Raw genomic sequence first — 20,473 nt, forward strand, 5'->3', positions numbered from 1 at the left:
CCATACCTGAACAAGATGAATCCAATGGACTCCACAGCAGCCCTCCGAACATCGTCGTTCACATCACTTACCTGACCGGAAGAGACACCAGAAATCAGAGCCCACATATCCACAACATCAATATAAGTCCTCCTCATACAAGCTAACCCTCAATCCCTTAGTAAGCATGAGTTATTTTTTGTAGCTCTTTAGCTGCAAGTTCAAAACGACTTATGGAAATGTCGCCATCTGCAGGAAATGCAGGATAGATGCTCTGCTGAACAAAAATAAACTTCACATAAAGAAAAGAAAAGAAAGACCACCTTATAACTGTTAGCGTTTAATACTACTATTGTTGGTAACGTTTGCTAGTGTAAGACTCACAGCCACGTGCAGCAGTCGCCGGATGGCCTTGTTGTTCCCAGAGCCGCAGTACGCCATGGCCACGGTGTACATTCCCGAGCGGCGCAGGATGGGGTCCTGTCGGGACAGGGAGATAAAACAGAAGCTCAACGCACCGTCTGCACTGAAGACCAGAACCTCTTAATGTATTCCCAGAGTAAACATGGCCTTCTGGAAACAGTTAAGACTGCTAAGAATGTATTCTGCCTGTTAGAGGCACAATTACGATTATACAAAATAGTCTAGAAAATGTTAGGAAACTAGGGGTGTGTGATACAATATATCAACATTTCCTGGGATTTTATCCATATTTTTGTCGAAAATAAAAATAATGAAACAATTCGTCTCCTCACTGTCACCCTGTAGCGCCATTTTGGGGAGTATATCTGGGAGTATAAAACCATTTTTCTAAAAGCGTGCATTGTGTAATTCTTTTAGAAATATCATGATTCAAGATTTTATCACAATTCTTTGTCATGTTTGTTTTACTATGTTGCAAGTTGTCTGAGCATTAAGTTTATTAACTGTATTAAGTTTCTACAGTCAAGAGCAGTAAGTGATTTTTCTCTTTGTGTTTTGTTACAATATTAATCACAGATGATTTTTCTTTTTAAGATACAATTAAGGTTATGTACAGAAATAGTTTTGACTTTTGAAACTCAGTGCTCACCTTATCTCTACACAGGCTCTCAATTAGAGCATCGGCCTCTTCCATCCGTCCATACATCACCATTGCGATGCCGACAGCCAGTCCACGCAGGATCTTCTCATGCTGGGTCTCCTGAGCGTAGCCCACCATGTCCTCAATGGCCTGAGCCGACTTTGAGCCCAACATCACCAGCCCCAGAGCAAGACCAGACGCCTCTCCTGTGACAACACCAAATACCACGATGAGAGCGAGCTTGATGTAGAATTACAGACCCAATGCTGCCCATTTAAACTACTAGAACTACTGATAAAGGTTCAGATGAACATGCTGCACGTGCCTGTTACTGCGTCATCTTGATAGAGGTTTGATTTGAGCAGGTCGTAGACATCTTGGCGAGCAGTGCCCAGGGCAGCTAACCCGAGACCCAGAGCGCCACCGTGTCGAACAATCTGCACAAAACAATTCGATTTAGAGAGTTATTCCTGTTTTCTGGAGTTGGCGAGCAGTGAAACTTTATTTGAGCGTGATTATGCACATACATCATTACTGGCATTCTTCAGCTGGCTCAGAAGGTAGTCAATGATGTCCCCTCCGTGATTAGCATGGATCAGCCCGAGAGCGTACAGCCCTCCTCCTTCCTGATAGGCTGATCCAGGTGAGGTGTCTTTAGGCAGGTAAGTCGCCATTAACTGTAGTGCTTCCTTTTCATGGCCCTGGACACAAAAGAAAATTTGAAGAACATAATATACTCCAGTAACTTTCTGACGAAATATAAGCCTCCTGGTATGCTGAAATGTCTCATTGTTACGTGTTGCAATAACAGGGCTGCATGCATTAATATAATGTACAATGACTGTATAACGCGAGTTCACGTGCTGAGATGCGGACATGCTTTTCCACTTTTAATGTGCATTTGGAAAAGCAACATACGCCGAGCATCTTCCCTTGTAATGACTTACAATGAGAAGCATTTATAAACCTGCTGTCACACAAAAAAGAACATTATTAGTTGTTTTTACTTCACAACATCAGTCGAGTGTTTGAAATAATATCCTTTTGTGATCTGATGTAGCTTCTTGTCTTGTCCTGCTAGAAACATGCTAGCAACATGCTAATCATGCTAGGAACATGCTAGTAACATGCTAGCGACATGCTAGTCACTTGCTAATCATGCTAGCGACATGCTAGTCACTTGGTAATCATGCTAGAAACATGCTACCAACATGCTTATCATGCTAGAGACATGCTAGCCGCATGCTAATCATGCTAGAAAAATGCTGACAACATGCTAATCATGCCAACAACATGCTAGTCGCATGATAATAATGCTATAAACATGTTAGCAACATCCTAAAAACATGCTAGCAACATACTAATAATGCTAGCAACATGCTAATAATGCTACAGACATGCTGGCCGCATGCTAATAATGCTAGAGACATGCTAGCGACATGCTAATCATGTTAAGTACATGCTAGCAACTTTGCTAATCATGCTGATGACATGGTAGTCACTTGTTTTTAATGCTAGCAATATGTTAATCACTTTCTTTTTTAAACTTCTTAACTTTTCAAACTTTTAAATCTTTTTAAACTTTAACTTTTCAAACTTTCTTAATTTTTCAAACTTTCTGGCCAGGCTTTTTCAAGCAAATTTAAAGTTTGACCACAAACTTTACTATCTAGTTGTTTTTACATTTCATCTTTCAAAAGTTTAAAATTATATATTTTTATTCAGTTACACCCATAGCGATGCCTTTATCTATATTAGGGATTTCCTGGAAATCAGTCAGTGGAATCATCAGTGTTACTTCTATGATGCAAATGTTGCGTTTCAGTATGAATGAAACGCGCATTACATGTGTTTATAGCGCTCAATAATGATCAATCCATCCTATTTGGGGTAAAAATAAATAAATAAATTCAAATCTGTCAAAAGAAACTAGTTTGTCATTTAATAATCCACAAACAAACATGTAAAAGAAAAATGTAAATAATAGAAAACAAACAAAAAGCAACTGCACATTTAAAGCAAAAGTTAGCAAACATCTTAAAAGCGAACAAACGCAAACATACTAAAACAAACATAGCAAATAATCACCAAACTGCTCCTTATCATGGGAAGCATCTTGAACATAAAGACAATGCTAACCTTATGAATGACGCCAAGACTGGCTGTTGCTGTAAATTTGGCCCAGTTAGTTGCTCTTGCCAGCCACTCCAAATTCTCTCTGTAAAACACAACGGAGACAGCTGTCATAATCTGTTTTCTTGTTATCAATATCATTAGGGATTAGCGAGACGAAGCATGTGACTGTGCTTTACCGTAGAAACTGGTCACTCGTTGTTCCCGTGTGCATGAATGAGTTTGCTATGACTGTCGCTGTGTGACACACCGAATTTCGCACCGCATCCTGAAATGAGTCAATTAGCTTACCAGCTTTACCAACATCTAGGATTAGATTCATGTGACATTTGCTTGAGCTGATATCAAATACCATTAGAGGCTTTAACCCGTTCCAGAGCTGGATTCTCACCTTTGTGTTTTTGAGGATCATCAGGTCTGTGTTGTTGTTTCGGATGAGGAACTGAAGGTGCAGCTCGATGGCCATTTCACCGCTCAGTATTTTGATCATTTTTGAGTTCTGGTCTTTGGGCTCACCCTTCTATTTGAAGACAGTTAAATACACTTTAAACATTGTTTTACACGAGACGGATGTATCAGATGAGCTCAAAGACTCACCACGTCTGCAGCTTTTCCAGCCGGAGAACTTCCCGCTTTATCCTCCGTCTCCATGGCATCGCTGAAACAATAACAACATATTCAATTCATCTTCCGAATCATATTAATAAAGTTTCTTACAATTCAACCTTTTCGTTAAAATAGCCCTCAAGAATGCGAGTTCAAGTGAAGTGTTTTACTACGATTAAGCGGGTGGACTCAAGAAAACTAGTTTGAATAATAAATTTACAAAAACAAAAAAGGCAAAGAAAATGAAGCCTACTTTAGGATCATTATTCATTTTTTAATGACGTTTCTAATTGTCAATGAGAATGAGACAATGCATGGGTTTTATTTTTCTAATTTAAATGTACATTTGGGGGTAAAACAGGTTATAACCAATATTGCAAGCGGTAACATGTGTACCTGTCTCTCTCTTGGGTGGGCACAGTGCCGGTGTTGGTGGACCCGGGCACGGCGGGGATGGGTGTGCCCACGGTCCGCAGGTTCTGGATGACGGAGGACAGGAACTGCTGGCTGGCGCTCTCATACAGGTCAAAGCAGATCTGATAGGCCATCAGGAGGTTATCATCCTTCACAAGCTTCTCCAATATATCGCTCACAGCTTGAGGGTCGTCCAGGAAAATCAGACACTAAGAGGACAAACAACAACGTCAGAGAGGAATCCCTGAACGCACAGAGGGATGAAGATCAACCCGCTCAGGACAGGTCACCTGGCAAACGCTAATGAAGTCAGGCTTCTCCAGGTTCATGTACAGCTTGACCAGAACTCGGAGAACGTCGTTACGAAACTTCTTGTTCTGCATGAGGGACATGCAGATCTTCAGGCTGTAGGCCAGCAAACCACCAATGTCCTTCTGTGGGAAAACCAAACAAAGGTCTGAGATATGGTTCTTGAAATCACAGTAGCGTTTTGGGGTGAACAATCCCTTTGAGATCGATATATGTGGGACTCTGCAGATAAGTAACATACAGATTCCAGGATGGTTTTCTCGAAGATGTCCAGGCGTCGGGTCTCCAGCGCGATGCCGATGGCTTGTTTGTACATGTGATCGCCCAAGCAGCGCTGGAACATCTTGTTGACGATTCCCTCCAGACGAGGATCGATGCTTTTCTTCTCCTCATCCTCTGGCAGCTCGGCGTTCTCCACGCGCAGTTTGGTGTAGTGATCGATACACTTGGCTGATGGCCACAGAGACAAGGGTTGGTAAGATTTATGTTTTTTGAAAGAAGTATCTTATCACAAATGTGATTTACGGATTAACTGTGATGTTTAACCATCATAGAGTGGATGTTTATCATTTGCTGGCGTTTTGTCTTGCCAGTTGACAAATTCAAGCATTTTTAAACCATTCATGTGGAAGAGAACTCGAAACGGGACTTCTCCGTTGTTTTCGGTTCAAACAGCCACTGGTGTGCGCACATGCAGAGACAGACGCACTTTAAACAGCACTTGTATGAACACCAAATGTATTCCTCTTTCATGTCGCTTTGCGCTTGAACGGACACATTCACACAGTTATGTTAAAGGGTTACTCTTTACGGTCAAATCTGCTGAATAGAAGTATTAACTGCTATCAAATGAGTTCCAGAGACAGTTCTTCACTTACCAATAATGGTCTCCACATACTCTGAATTGTCACTGACGTTGAAGAGGTCTCCAGCGCCGAGCGCGTAGTTTAAGGACTCTTCAAAAGCTCCGAGGTGGTAGAAGACTTTGGAGGCCACCAGTGCAGCAAACTCTCTGCTACAGAACGTCTCGTCCTCGTACAGGACCTCGCTGACAGACAAACACTGAGCTCAACACCTGCTCTCTACACATTCACATGACACTCTTAACCACTTTACACTACAACAGTATCACTGGAATGCTGATATACTTCTCCATTGCATTTTTTAAAGCATTTTTAATAATAACTTCATATAATTTTAATTTAAAATTATATAATATAATATTAATTTACTTTAAATTATATTATATAAATTATTACTATTATTATGATTATTAATTACTAACTTTTACACTTTAATAGTAGTATTATAAATTGTATTTTTTTTAAATAATTTCTTATTTTAGCTTTATGATTTGAAAAATAACATGAAAATATAAATTGCCATTAATAAAATCATAAAAGGAAATAAATAGAGAAACTAAACTATTGCAATAATGCTACAGTATCGTAAAAACACAAGCAATTAATAAAAATAAGAATTATTACCATTCACAACAGACTTTTTGATTTAAATTATATTTTAGATAATAATAAATATTACTATTCCAGTAATACTATTGTTCTGTAAATAAATACTCAAATTATTATCGTCAAAATTGCAAACAAAACTTAATATATTACTATTTCATTCATAGTATTAAAAGACAAATTAATTAATAATACCAATAATTCATAGTATTAAGTATTTAATTAAAAAATCACTAAAAAAGTATCACTAATTTCACTATTACTAATATACTGTACAATAAAAATGAGTATTTCATAATAATAATGTAGTTTACAGAATAGCTGTAAAATTTTAATATTACCACCGTTTTCCTCTATATTCCTGCAGTTCACACGGGGTACACTTTACATTAAAATAATATTAATAATAATAAATCTTTTTTCTTTCATAATTATTACAATATGTAAAAACCACACCCCTGATTAAACAAGTTAGAGCATAATTTAGACGGGTTCATGGCAATTTTATGTGCAATTCTGTTTGAAAACAATCAATCGATGTAACTTACATCTTGTCCACAGACTCTGAAATCTCAGCCCAGAAGTCATTGACAATAGAGTTGAGTTTATGAAGAGCAAACTCCTTTAAAGAAACAACAACATACTGTTAATGACACCTGAAGTTAATCATGTATCTGATGTGTTTGACAAGAGCTGGTCTGTACCTTGAGCTGCGGCTCGTCTTCATCCAGGAGGGAAATAATACCAGCTGTACAACAGACAAACACCATCAGTACAGTAACGTTACATACTGAGATAAATATATATACAGATAGAGTCTTCTCTTGCTCTCTGTCCATCAATATGACAGTTATATCAGTCTCTTTCTGCCAATCCTTCTTATTTTTAATGGCAGTGACATGACAGATCTGCTACAGAACGAGTTCAGACATTTGTTTCATTCACACATAACATATACATGTCTTTCTGACATGTTTATACAGTCAGGCGCATATAAAACATCCGATTTATTGCGCTAATTCGTTACTCTCGGTTGATGAGGTAAACAATCCACTTCAGTAAAAGTCGTTGGAAACATTAGCCAACAGTTACACTCTCAGTCACTCCTGTATGTGAAAGCTGAAGTAGTAAGTTATATATTAGAGCACATTTATTGTTATAAAGAACAAATGAAGCGCTAGCTCGTTAGCCGCTAGCTGTGTGACTCAGCTAAATCAAACGCGCTCGAGTTCGTGCACTCACCGGCTGAAGTGATCATGTTTGTCTGTGTCCGTCACCGGATCTCCTCCAGCACAACGATTTTAACACACAAACAGTGAGAAGAAGAAGAAAGTCTGTTTCACTCTCAATGAAACGGTGTGAACGGCGAGCGATCGACTGCTATTACACAGCAGCAGCAGCGGCGGCGGATCAGACTCATCTCCGGGGCGCGCCGGGGCTCCGCCTGAACAGATCACTCGCTGTTTACTGGAAAACCACATACTACAGAGTACGTGGACGCGGCTGTTATCAGATGTTACAAAATAGTTATTTAATTGGAAATAGCAATTATTTTTAAATGAATATTTTAGGTGGGCAAGAATAAAAACGAACTGTTTCCAGACAGGCTTTTTGGCGGTCAACCCTACAGCGGCTCTTCTTCTTCTTCTATGGGATTTTACGACATCCAATAAGTTGCATTGCTGCCGTCTATGGATGTATTACTCTATTGCACGATTTACTTTTATACAGTCCAGTGTCTCGCTTATCCCTACTTCTAAAATAGTTTTCAGAGATATTTCTTCCAAACCAATTTCTCGCAATTCTCCGAATAAATCTTGTCTTTGAAGGTCATATTTTCTACACGAAATCAACACATGTTCCACTCTCTCAGGTTCCAAACATGAACACAAGCCACTCTTTTGATTTTTCCCAAAATAAATAAAGTGTTATTCAAAAATGTGTGCCCAATCCTCATTCTAGAAATAATAACTTGTTCCTTACGACTTATCTCTCTCTATTATAAATATTAACTGAGTCCGTTACCCTACTAGAAAATGAGAACAGATGTGTCTCCCTTTGATTTCTTGCTCCCAAAACTGTTGTCATTTTTTTAAGTTTCCTGCCATACTATACTTTCACCCTTCGCCTTAGATAGATTTAGGTTTACATCTATAGTCTACTTTTGAGCAGCATCCTTGGCCAATTTATCAACCTTTTCATTTGATGCAATATTGGGACCCATATAAATTATATTCCTACCCCTTTTTCACATTTCTCTCTACTCGGTGGTCAAACACATAAGAGCTTTTAAATCGGAAAATAAAAATACAAAATACAATAAAATAACAAAACAGCAAAATAAAATTGCTAAATACAATTTAAAAAAAAAAATAGAAAAAAATAAAACAGCAAAATAAAATTAACAAAAATAGCATAAAATACAATAACAAAATAAAATAATAAATAAAAAATTAACATTTATTGTGTTGATTTTAGTCACTTTAATAGTTACAATTATATTGTTTTAATTTAACTTACCTTCCCCCGTCCCAATTTTTTCTTAAGTATGTTTTTTTAAGTACTCACATTTCAGTGCTTGTTATATATGCTCTATATAATTGTGTATGTGACAAATAAAAAAAAATCTTGAAAATGTAGGCCTATTTTAACTATTGAAGTGAATGAGCTCTCCAAACGATTCAGTGCGCGAGTGATCAGTTCGAATCATTCAGAATGAATCATGAACGGATTCAGACCACTGCTATCGAACTTGATCAATTCATTGAAGAGAATCGACTCAAACGAATCACTCGCTTACAAACACTGATTCAATAGTTCAGTTTGTAAACAGCGTGCAGAAAATTATGTTAAAGCCTATTCTTTAGCCACGAAAAAGACGACAAACATCGATTCAACCGAAACCAGTCAAAACACATACGTCCATGGGCATATTAACAAAATGCAAAAATGCGTTCTGTATGAATGACTAGTCTAACGTAAACTCTTCCGTTTTCATTTATTCACCAATGTGTCCGGTACAGCACTGAAAACGTTTTAAACATCTAGAATGCATCACATTTCTTGTTTTCTTCAGAATACCTCATTTATTGGTCGAGTCGATGTAACAACATGTTTCTTTTATTTAAAAACAACAGCTGATACAGTAGTCAGTCACAGTGTTCAGGAATGGTCACATTAGATTATTTAATACTAATAAACTCTGTATGTTACTGTGATAGTAGTGATATATCCTTCTGAGATAGCAAAAATGCATCATGTATAATGCTCTAGCAGCCTTTCGTTGCCTTCATTTCTCACTTCTCCGAATCTTCCTGACTGGTTAGTCATAGTGCAAGAGTATATGACCTGTGTAGCACACAGGCACACAGATTGAGGCTTGTTCTTCATCTTCATTGGTCTATTGGCAAAACCGGCATGGCGTCAGTCTGCTGTGGGCCGCGTCTGCAGTGGGATTCCTTCCTCAGTCACATTCGTATTGGCTGGAAGAGTTAAGATTGCACGATTAGTTGATAGCTAAACAAACAGGTTTCAATCTGAATGCTAATGAGCATCCTCAAACCTTGCTGCCAACTATTGGTGTTTACGTCAGCTTGTCCTCTGTGTGTCTTTCTGAAGAGTCCCGGGAAACATTTCAGTGGCCAAAACAAACTGCTTTTACCGCCAACGGCGCTATCTGCAACATAAAGAGCCATTGAGAAAGGACTCGTTAATCGCATTCTTTCTTTCTTTTTTCTAGGGGCCTCTATTCATTATAGTCCCCCAAATCATGTGATTCGGCTAGAGTTGTGACCTACATGAAGCTGAAAGATGCTAGATGGGCAGCACACTCGGGTTTTGAGGCTATAATGCCACAAACTACTGTCTAGATAAACAGCTCACTGTATGCTAACATGCTAAAACATGCTGATGTTCTTTTGGCAATGATACCCAACAATGCTGTCTTAGTAGGTTCCTCAGTACGTTTATAGAAGATAATTGGCAAAAAAGCTGTCTAGCTAGGCAGCGAGAAACAAGCAGGTCGCAATGATGACCAAAGTCCAAGTAGTTTTATGACACCAGAATCATACGCAAACGTACAATTATCGTATGAATGCTTGAAGGACTACCCCTAAAGCTAACCATCAGGGGGCGTAAACAGATCTACGAAAACGTATTCAATGAAATTGTATGAATGCATATGAATTTTCATGTTTTCCAATGTAAATAAGCATTCTGTGTAAATAGCCAATCGCGCGAAAGATGCTTCAAAAAGACGCAAACAAAGTTATCAAGCGCGTACATTTATATGAAAAACAATAGAAAAGCAGTGCGGCAAGAGACATATAAACATATTGTTATAAATAACGCAACATGAGGGGTGTTAAATTTGTTAAAAGCCCATTCGAACCAATGACGATAAATAAAACGATATCAATGAAGGTTTAATTATCTTTCTAAATCTATGGACGTTCACTCTATAGCTATATGGATAACAATTGATACTGAGAAAAATATAGTTTGAATCCCTTTCAGAGTGAATTTTTTTTTCGGCTGATGAACGATAAAAACTTTGACAGCCAATCAGAATTCAGTGACTCTGAAGAGCTCAAATATTTAAAGGGCCAGCGCGTGCTTATAATGTACAGAACGATATTGCACATTAAGGAGGACACTAATATAATTATCATTATAGTTATATTTGTAGCTATTGCAACTTTAAAAATTTTTTTTTATTGAAGTTCAGTACGTGTAAAAAGACAAGCGCAATGGCCAAGTGTCTAACGTTAAGTCTAGTGCACGTTTGCATAGAAAAACTATTTTACAATTTCGCAAAATTCATACAATCTCAGTTGTGATTTTTTTTGTACAATCTGCTTGCGCCGCACAGACAGTTAGGTTATCGGGTGGGCTTAGGGGTGGTCCATCATGTTTCCTTTCATACTTGTTAAAAAAAATTCGAACTTTTCCGTAATAATCACATCACACAAATTTGTACGAATAGCCTTGTCGTAAAGCACATAATATCGTGTTGGACTATGACACCCAACAGACCTGTGGAAATCGAGCTCTTCACAGCCCTGCAGGTGTTCAACTTTATCTCCTGTAGCACATCCGGGGACTTTGTGACGTAATGTCCGGTCCATATGGCCTGCGGGGGGTGGTTAATGAACACCGCTCGCAGGGATCGATCCAGGAATTCCACTGAATCGCGACTCTGTGATTGATCAGAGTCGGTGTGAACGAGTCCCAGCAGAGCAGGACGGAGCGCGTTCCTCTTGATCCGAGCTCTCACGTCCTTCAGAATCTCCCTCAAAGATACGCGATTCTCTTTATGACACACATAATCGTGTTTGAAGATGAATATGATCACGGCGCACTGAATGGCTCTGTGTTTTCCGCCGCTGAATCGGCTCGACCTCACGGTTCTGTTCTCGAGTGGATCTGGTTTCTCGCTCTTGCAGAGATCAGATGAATTCTGTTCGGTGTGCGATTGGTTATGGCTGCACACGTTTGTTTGGATTTTGATTTCGCCGTTGCTGGTTTCTTCACGCTCCCCGTTATTAAACATGTCCGCGATGAAGTCTTGTAATACTCCGGTGTCTCCATCAGGTCCTTTCACAGCGCTGATTAAATGAATGCTACTTTTTCCACCGATCTGATGCAGAATTTGTTGGAATGAATTATCACGCTCGCTTTCTGCAGCCATTGCCGTCTTCACCGGACAGCTCGTTTATTTATGTAGGAGTAGACAAAGTTGTCGACACACAAAACTTATTTGGAAAAACTCCCACGAGAGCATTTCGACGACGAAACCTCTCTGTGAAAGTGGACGTGTCCCTCCGCCTCGTGTGTGGGCGAGGTTTATTTACACAAGATTGACAAGCTGGCTGTGAAGGTGGAAGTGGTACGCGTCTTCTGATTGGCTGAGCACGTGTGTAGGCGGGGCTCATGCACACATGATTGACAAGCGTGTCGAACGGAGTCAAGAAGGAGAAGCTCCTCTGATTGGCTAAGCACATCTACGGGCGGGGTTTACGAGACGACGCGTTAAAGTTGAAATATATATATATATATATTTTTGATTATAAAATACTTTTCAATTTGTAAGCTCCTCTTAATAGAATTTTAAAAGTGATTTTCATTTAAACAGTAACTATAAATAACAAAGTAGAGGGCTATTAAAATTTCTGATATCTTTTCATTGTTTTTTCCTCTGTTTTTTCTGAGTATTTTGACTGGATTATTTAGATTAAGATTAGAATGGCGTGGTTTTATCATTTGTATTTATAATTTTTTTCCTTAATTAAAAAATATAAAACGTGAGCCTTCAAAATCTCCATATGTAGACATTAAATTTAAACAGCCCTCTTCTGAATATTTTTAACCCCCCAAAAGACCTAGTTTTGTAATCAATGATGAACCGAAGACATGGGTAAACAGTCCTCCTGACCTTTAACCAGCGCTGACTATTTGCATTCTACTAAAATGTCTTCTCAAATAAACCATGATGAAATTACTGATCTGATCTGTAATGTTATCATGTTTACTATTCAATATTAAATCCATTAAAACATACTGAGTGATTTTAATAAAAGACTTCTGTGTGTAATAATTCCATTATTCAACTGCTCAGTAGCATGCTGTGGAATACATACATTAAAACATGCTTAGAAATAAAGAAACTTGAAACAGTTTAACTTAGTTTGGTTTTTAAAACACGAGTATGACCAGAAAATCTATTTATACTTAATTACCAAATACCTTATCATATGAGAACAATGAGATTATCTTGTTTTCTTTTAATTTCCCATCGCTGACTCTGGTTTATCTGCATTTTTAACCTGCCAGGTAGTTTCACAAGAATGTAAACAATGTAAAGCATTTGCATGATCTTTTAAATCTGCAGATTGTTACAAGTGGGACTTCACTATATACTGTAACTAATGTCCTCCTCATTAGATGTGCCTACAGCAAAACAGAAAAAAAGCTACAATATTTTTTGTTTATATTAACTGTTTTCTATTTGAATATATTTTAAAATGCAATTTATTAGAGAGATTTCAAAGTTGATTTTTTTTAGCATCATTACTCCAGTCATACGATCTTTCAGAAATCATTCTAATATTCTAATGTGCTGTTCAAAAAAAGGTTCCTCTGATGAATAGAACGTTCAGAAGAACAGCATTAATCTGAAATAGAATTTATGTTGTAACATTATAAATGTCTTTATCATCACTTTTGATCAGTTTAAAACATTCTTGTTAAATAAAACTATTCATTTCTATTTTCTAATCTAATCTGATTTCTCCCCCAAAGCTTTTGAATGGTATGTAGTGTATAATGTTACAAAGGCTTTTTATTTCAGATAAATGCAAATTTTTGGATCGTTTTCGGATCTTTCTATTCATCAATGAGCTCAATGTATTCAGCATTATTAAATTTTATTAATAATAATAATAATAATAATAATAATAAATGTTTCTTGAGCAGCAAATCAGCATTTTGGTCTTGAAGGGACTTTTGACTTGATAAAACACAATGGAGTAACACCAGCAGATGTCATAGCACCACAAATCATCTTCAGAAACTTTGGATTCTGTGCCTCTCCAGTCTTTCTCCTGACTCCAGACATTGATTGAGCAACAGTCCAGATCTTTTCCCCCTGACCCCAGGTGAAATGTTTCTGACTTTTTTTTCTGGTTCAGGAGTGTCTTGGTTCTAGGAATGTGACAGCTGTAGCATTTTTTCCTGAAGACGTCTGAGTTTGTCGACTCTTGATGCGCTGACTCTGGCTTCAGTCCACTCCTTCTGAAGCTCTCCCTAATTCTTTAGTCAGCTTTTCCTGACAATCTTCCCAAGGCTGTGGTCATGCCTGTTGCTTGTGCACCTTTTCCTACCACACCTTTTACTTCTAGTCAACTTTCTATGAATATATTTTGATACAGCACTCTGTGAACAGCCAGCCCTTTCAGGAATGATCTTCTGCAGCTTGACCTCCTTGTGGAGGGTGTCAATGATCGTCTTTTTTTGAGATACTGAATTTTTAATTTTTCTAAGCTGTAAGTCGTGACCATCAGAATAAAAATAAAAAAAAACAATCTTTAAATATTTCAGTTTGTGTGCAATAAACCTAGAAAATAAGAAAGTTTTCTTTTTTAATTAAATTACAAAAAATAAAGACCTTTCCATGATATTCCATTTTTTTTAGATGCACCTGTACAGTGTACAGGCGTAAATTAGCAGAAGGTGATAAATTGTTTTAGGCTTGAAGTGAAAGCACCGTTCATTGATGATTTACCGCGTGCTCGGTGTGAAATGGCCTTTGCGCTGTCTACACTGGATGCAACAAAGCGACTGTTGCAAATTGTTTGAACTATATATTGGTACATAATAAATAGAATGAGGCGACAGTTTACTGTCAGGGATTTCAATTGTCACATCACCACATCCAGACAGCGTTACTGATTGTAATAATATAGTAGTAGTCCTGTCGCTCGCATCATGTGTAGACATTCAACAACTTTTAGATTTTGCATAGATGTAAGAGATTTTTTTTTTATTATTCACACTGAAAGGAGCAGCAATATTATAACATAAACAACATATTAAATATGTGTGATTTAAATAAAGTGATTGTTGAGTTCAGAATGAAAAAGTGCATGACTTAAAAAAAAAAAAAATAATAATATATATATATATATATATATATATATATATATATATATATATATATATAATTAACATTTTAATTGTTTAATTGGTTCTTGTAATCACAGTTTATAGTCAAAATGTATCTATAAAGAATTCAATTAAAAAAATTTGGACACCTGACAGGACATTTAATTCAGAAAATGTTTGTAGAGGATTGCAGTTTTCCATGTTAGATCCTTAGGTCAACAATTTTCTTGATTTCTTCACAGTAATCCTGATTGTCCCGCTACTGTTTGTGTGCTTGAAAAACTGCAAAGAAAGTTGATAAGCACTGTAAACATTATAATTAAATCTTTATTTATAATGAATTCACCTTATTTTTCCCATAAAAACAGCCACGGCCATTTGTACACTTAATGTACCTGGCATCCAGTGTTATCCTCTTACAGCTATTTTTAGCTGTACATGCTTAATATTTCAAACTGGTGTATCTTACAATATAATTTTAATCTATTGAATTATGTACATATAGATTCCCTAAATGGACATTTGCAAAAATATAAAAATATAGAGACTTTCGGGTGCCTTTCGAGACTTTCGGGCGCTTTCGAGAATCCATTGTGTGCTCACGAGAAACTATCGCATATGCTCATGAGAAACTTTTGCGTGCTAACCAGAAACATTTGTTGCTCTCGAGAAACTATGGTGTGCTCTTGAGAAACTATCACGTGCTCACCAGAAACTTTTGGGTGCTCATAAGTAACTATTGTTTGTTTTCGAGAAACTTTCGCATGTTCTTGAGAAACTTTTGCATGCTCACTAGAAACTATTGCATTCTCACGATAAACTTTTGCATACTCACAAGAAACATTTGTGTGCTCTTGAGAAACTTATGCATGCCCATGAGAAACTATGGCATGATCACAAGAAACTATGGCATGCTCATGTGAAACTATTGCTATCCTATGAAACTATCCTATGCTCACAATAAACTTTCGCATACTCATAAGAAACTATGGCATGCTTCACAATAAACTTTCGCATACTCACAAGAAACTATGGCATGCTCATGAGAAACTTTCGCGAGCTCACAATGAACTTTTGCATGTTCATGAGGAGCTACTGCATGCTCACAGGAAACTTTTGCATGCTCACGATAAACTTTTGCATGCTCACGAGGAACTACTGCATGCTCTCAAGAAACTATTGCATGCTAACAAGAAACTTTTGTGTGCTCTCTTGAAATTAATAGAATTATCAATGCTGGCAACAGTTGTGCTGCCTAATTTTTCGGGGAATCTGCAATACTTTTGTTTTTCAGGATTCTTTGATGAATAAAGTGTTAAAAAGAACAACATTTATTCAAAATATAATTTAACACATTTGATAAATAAAAGTTTTAATTTCTTTCAAAAAAAGAAAAATGTGAAATGTCAAAAAAAGACGTTTGTACTGTAGTGTATATTGTTAGAAAATATTTATATTTTAAATAAATGCTTTTCTTTTTACTTTTTTTTCATCAAAGAAAACTGAAAAAGTATCAAAGAACTGATAATACATTTGCATATTAGAATGATTTCTAAATGATCATGTGACACTGAATACTGGAGTAATGATGCTGAAAATTCAGCTTTGCATCACAAGAATAAATAAATAAATAAATAATTTATTGTATATTTTATCAAATAAATGCAGCCTTGATGACCATAAGAAACTCCTGTAAAAAAAAAAAAAAAAAAAACATAAGAATTTAATATTTTTACATATTTTCTGTACCAATATATGTACCTCAAGATATGTAAAATATCAGAATCAGAAAAAGCTTTATTGCCAAGTGTGTTTACACACACCAATAAGTTGTCTGTTCCCTAATAGTTGACTAAATTTTAGTCAACCAGAAGATGCTTGGTGTCACAAATCCTGTCCATGGAGGTCACCTGAGGTCACCCTTCCGTTACATTGACTCTCGTGCAACACAAACTGTTGCATGTCATCCCAGACTACATAGCCCATCATCCATTGCACAAAGCTGTGACCAATCACACACTCCCTTTATTAAACCCACTCAGTTCCTTTTCAAACTGCTGAGTATTGCAAGCGCATATTGCTGCCCTAGCTACTTTAAGGAGCCTGCTCTAGTTAACAGAGTTATTTTCATAGACTTGCCATTTTGGATTACCCTTTCATCTTGTTTTTTGGATTATGTTTGCACCTTGCCTGGACTATTGTTCGAGTTCATTGGATTACCACTCATGTCAAACTCTCTGGATTATGTTCGCCGATCAAAAAACCACGCCTGTTTAACAGATTACTCTTGTGTCTTGCCTGTGCCATATGTGTTTGCCTGTGTTCGACCCTGCCTGTCTTCTAAATAAAGCTTTGCAAATGGATCCGGACATTAGCCCCATGCAACACTTAGTCGACCAAACTTTTATTAGTCGCTTAGTCGCAGAAATAAAAAATTCAAATCCACAAAGTCAAACAGTCCACAAAGTGATGAACAGATCATTAAAGGCTGGTCCATGTGGTAATACAGTACTTTGGGCAGGACATCCAAACACTTGCCTGTCATTCATCGACCTCAAATATGGCTTATCATCTGAAATATGTAAGTATTAGCAACTTTACCTGGTTGCTCAATCTAATGTAAACCTACAGAAATATGTGCTATTGAAGGGTATGGGTGGAGTGTGGAAATTGAACAGTAGCGCTCACTGCATGACAGATGGAGGTGCTGGTGCATTCACTTGCTCTTAAAATACTCCATCATTTTTGCTTACACAGATAGGAGCAATACATCTTTCAAATATGCAAAAACTCTACAATTATTTTTGTGCACTCATGTTGACAAAAAAAAAAAAAAAACATTGCCCTTTTGTAAAATAATGAAAGCAAACAGGAATGCCCTTTCTGCCACCTTTGTCTCTTTGTATACTTATCTAACAGATATGAAAAACATCTATAGAGAGTGAAATGTCTACTTTCAAATTAACCAATTCAAATGGAAAACATATATTATCAGATTATGTAATCTATAATGTGGAGATAATGAGTCAGTGTTTCTGACTTCATCTCTTAAACTTAAAACAAAGAATCTCTCTCTCTCTCTCTCTCTCTCTCTATATATATATATATATATATATGCATACTATATATGTGTTAATGATAAAATATCAGCTTACCTTTTCAATATATGTAATGATTTCCTCATTGCTCAGCTCAACCGAAGATCTCAATTTTAAACTTATGTATGCAACTGCTGTCATATCTATAAAAAAATCAGATTCATATTAACATATGTGAATAAAACTTTATTTACAAAACCTGGGCTATGAATAATAATAATAAGAAAAGAATGGACATATAAAATTAACTTTGCTTACTTTGCAGGACAGCATCTGGCGATGAGGGTGTCGATTGACTTGCTTGTTGAGTTGTAGACACAAGTTGGGTTGTTGTCAGATTAAATGTAAATGTTGGTGTTGCTGTTCGAGTTGTAGATGTTAATGTAGTTGATTTGAATGTTGAAGCAGCTGATGTAGTTTGAGCTGTTGATCCAGTTGATGTCAATGCTGGCACAGTTGATATTGTTGATAGAGTGGTAGATATTGGTGCAGTTAATGTTGAGGTTGGTGCTGCTGATGTTGAGGTTAGTGCGGCAGTTTTTGGTAGAGTGTTGGATGTTGGTGCAGTTGTTGTTGATGGTGTGGAAAACGTTGCAGTTAATGTTGAGGCTGGTGCAGTTGTTGTTGACAGAGTAGTAGATGTTGGTACAGTTGATGTTGTTGCAGTAGTTGTGGATGGAGTGGTAGATGTTGGTGCAGTTGATGTTGATGTTGGTGCATTTGTTGATACAGTGCTGGATTTTTGTACAGTTGTTGAGGTTGGTGCATCAGTTGTTGATAGAGTGATAGATGTTGGTACAGTTTGTGTTGGTGCAGTTGATGTTGGTGCAGAAGTTGTTGGTAGAGTGCTAGAAGTTGGTGCAGTTGTTGTTGATAGAGTTGTGGATGTTGGTGCAGTTGATGTTGATGTTGTGGAAAATGTTGCAGTTGATGTTGAGGCTTGTGCAGTTGTTGTTGATAGAGTGATAGATGTTGGTACAGTTGTTGTTGGTGCAGTTGATGTTGGTGCAGAAGTTGTTGGTAGAGTGCTAGATGTTGGTGCAGTTGTTGTTGATAGAGTGGTGGATGTTGGTGCAGTTGTTGTTGATAGAGTGGTGGATGTTGGTGCAGTTGTTGTTGATAGAGTGGTGGATGTTGGTGCAGAAGTTGTTGGTAGAGTGGTGGATGTTGGTGCAGTTGTTGGTAGAGTGCTAGATGTTGGTGCAGTTGTTGTTGATAGAGTGGTGGATATTGGTGCAGTTGCTGTTGATAGAGTCGTGGATGTTGGTGCAGTTGTTGTTGATAGAGTGGTGGATGTTGGTGCAGTTGTTGTTGATAGAGTGGTGGATATTGGTGCAGTTTCTGTTGATAGAGTCATGGATGTTGGTGCAGTTGTTGTTGGTAGAGTGGTGGATGTTGGTGCAGAAGCTGTTGGTAGAGTGGTGGATGTTGGTGCAGTTGTTGTTGATAGAGTGGTGGATGTTGGTGCAGTTGTTGATAGAGTGGTGGATATTGGTGCAGTTGTTGATAGAGTGGTGGATGTTGGTGCAGTTGTTGTTGATAGAGTGGTGGATGTTTGTGCAGAAGTTGGTAGAGTGCTGGATGTTGGTACAGTTGTTGTTGATAGAGTGGTGGATGTTGGTGCAGTTGTTGATAGAGTGGTGGATGTTGGTGAAGTTGTTGTTGATAGAGTGATGGATGTTGGTGCAGTTGTTGTTAATAGAGTGGTGGATGTTGGTGCAGCTATTATTGATAGAGTGGTGGATGTTGGTGCAGAAGTTGTCGGTAGAGTGGTGGATGTTGGTGCAGTTGTTGTTGATAGAGTGGTGGATGTTGGTGCAGAAGTTGGTAGAGTTCTGGATGTTGGTACAGCTGTTGTTGATAGAGTGGTGGATGTTGGTGCAGAAGTTGTTGATAGAGTGGTGGATGTTGGTGCAGTAGTTGAAAGAGTGGTGGATGTTGGTGCAGTTGTTGATAGAGTGGTGGATGTTGGTGCAGTTGTTGTTGATAGAGTGGTGGATGTTGGTGCAGTTGTTGATGGAGTGGTAGATGTTGGTGCAGTTGTTGTTGATGGAGTGGTAGATGTTGGTGCAGTTGTTGTTGATAGAGTGGTGGATGTTGGTGCAGAAGTTGTTGGTAGAGTTCTAGATGTTGGTGCAGTTGTTGTTGAAAGAGTGGTGGATGTGGGTGCAGGATTTGTTGGTAGAGTGCTAGATGTTGGTGCAGGTGTTGTTGATAGAGTGGTGGATGTTGGTGCAGTTGTTGTTGATAGAGTTATAGATGTTGGTAGAGTTGTTGTTGGTAGAGTGGTGGATGTTGGTGCAGTTGTTGTTGATAGAGTGATAGATGTTGGTACAGTTGTTGTTGACAGAGTGGTGGATGTTGGTGCAGTTGTTGTTGATAGAGTGGTGGATGTTGGTGCAGTTGTTGTTGATAGAGTGGTGGATGTTGGTGCAGAAGTTGTTGATAGAGTGGTGGATGTTGGTGCAGTTGTTGTTGATAGAGTGGTGGATGTTGGTGCAGTTGTTGTTGATAGAGTGGTGGATGTTGGTGCAGTTGTTGATAGAGTTGTGGATGTTGGTGAAGTTGTTGTTGATAGAGTGGTGGATGTTGGTGCAGAAGTTGTTGGTAGAGCGGTGGATGTTGGTGCACTTGTTGTTGATAGAGTGACAGATGTTGGTACAGTTGTTGTTGGTGCAGTTGTTGTTGGTGCAGAAGTTGTTGGTAGAGTGCTAGATGTTGGTGCAGTTGTTGTTAGAGTG

The 20,473-nt window shown here is 37.8% G+C and overlaps 3 protein-coding genes across 3 annotated transcripts in view; all 3 read right to left on the reverse strand.

The window, feature by feature from the left end:
• LOC113039777 (26S proteasome non-ATPase regulatory subunit 1-like) overlaps nt 1–7,424 on the reverse strand; it is a 30,608-nt gene extending 23,184 nt beyond the window's left edge. Inside the window, exons 1-16 of the mRNA XM_026197867.1 lie at nt 7,216–7,424; nt 6,678–6,721; nt 6,522–6,595; nt 5,383–5,552; nt 4,746–4,954; nt 4,486–4,629; nt 4,178–4,404; nt 3,773–3,833; nt 3,567–3,695; nt 3,355–3,443; nt 3,182–3,260; nt 1,570–1,743; nt 1,368–1,479; nt 1,052–1,248; nt 364–459; nt 7–71 (exon numbers count right to left, since the gene is read on the reverse strand). Of these exons, the coding sequence (XP_026053652.1) occupies nt 7–71; nt 364–459; nt 1,052–1,248; nt 1,368–1,479; nt 1,570–1,743; nt 3,182–3,260; nt 3,355–3,443; nt 3,567–3,695; nt 3,773–3,833; nt 4,178–4,404; nt 4,486–4,629; nt 4,746–4,954; nt 5,383–5,552; nt 6,522–6,595; nt 6,678–6,721; nt 7,216–7,231 (1,886 nt within the window). The 5' untranslated portion in view covers nt 7,232–7,424. The remainder of the gene's footprint in view (nt 1–6; nt 72–363; nt 460–1,051; nt 1,249–1,367; nt 1,480–1,569; nt 1,744–3,181; nt 3,261–3,354; nt 3,444–3,566; nt 3,696–3,772; nt 3,834–4,177; nt 4,405–4,485; nt 4,630–4,745; nt 4,955–5,382; nt 5,553–6,521; nt 6,596–6,677; nt 6,722–7,215) is intronic.
• Nucleotides 7,425–9,071: 1,647 nt separating this feature from the next.
• On the reverse strand, nt 9,072–11,823 carry LOC113039779 (uncharacterized). The gene is made up of 3 exons (XM_026197872.1): nt 11,008–11,823; nt 9,536–9,649; nt 9,072–9,455 (listed from the first exon to the last, which is right to left on the reverse strand). The coding sequence occupies exons 1-3, from the start codon at nt 11,660–11,662 to the stop codon at nt 9,397–9,399; spliced, it is 828 nt and encodes a 275-aa protein (XP_026053657.1). The 5' UTR covers nt 11,663–11,823; the 3' UTR covers nt 9,072–9,396.
• Nucleotides 11,824–17,630: 5,807 nt separating this feature from the next.
• Nucleotides 17,631–18,837, reverse strand: LOC113040492 (cell wall protein DAN4-like; the record flags this gene model as incomplete). Its single annotated transcript, XM_026198817.1, has 3 exons — nt 17,631–17,639; nt 17,790–17,875; nt 17,991–18,837. Coding segments are annotated over 3 exons (942 nt in total), but the record flags the coding sequence as incomplete, so codon positions are not given.
• Nucleotides 18,838–20,473: the final 1,636 nt, after the last annotated feature.

Source organism: Carassius auratus, chromosome 22, assembly GCF_003368295.1.
Source record: "Carassius auratus strain Wakin chromosome 22, ASM336829v1, whole genome shotgun sequence".
Taxonomy (NCBI): domain Eukaryota; kingdom Metazoa; phylum Chordata; class Actinopteri; order Cypriniformes; family Cyprinidae; genus Carassius; species Carassius auratus.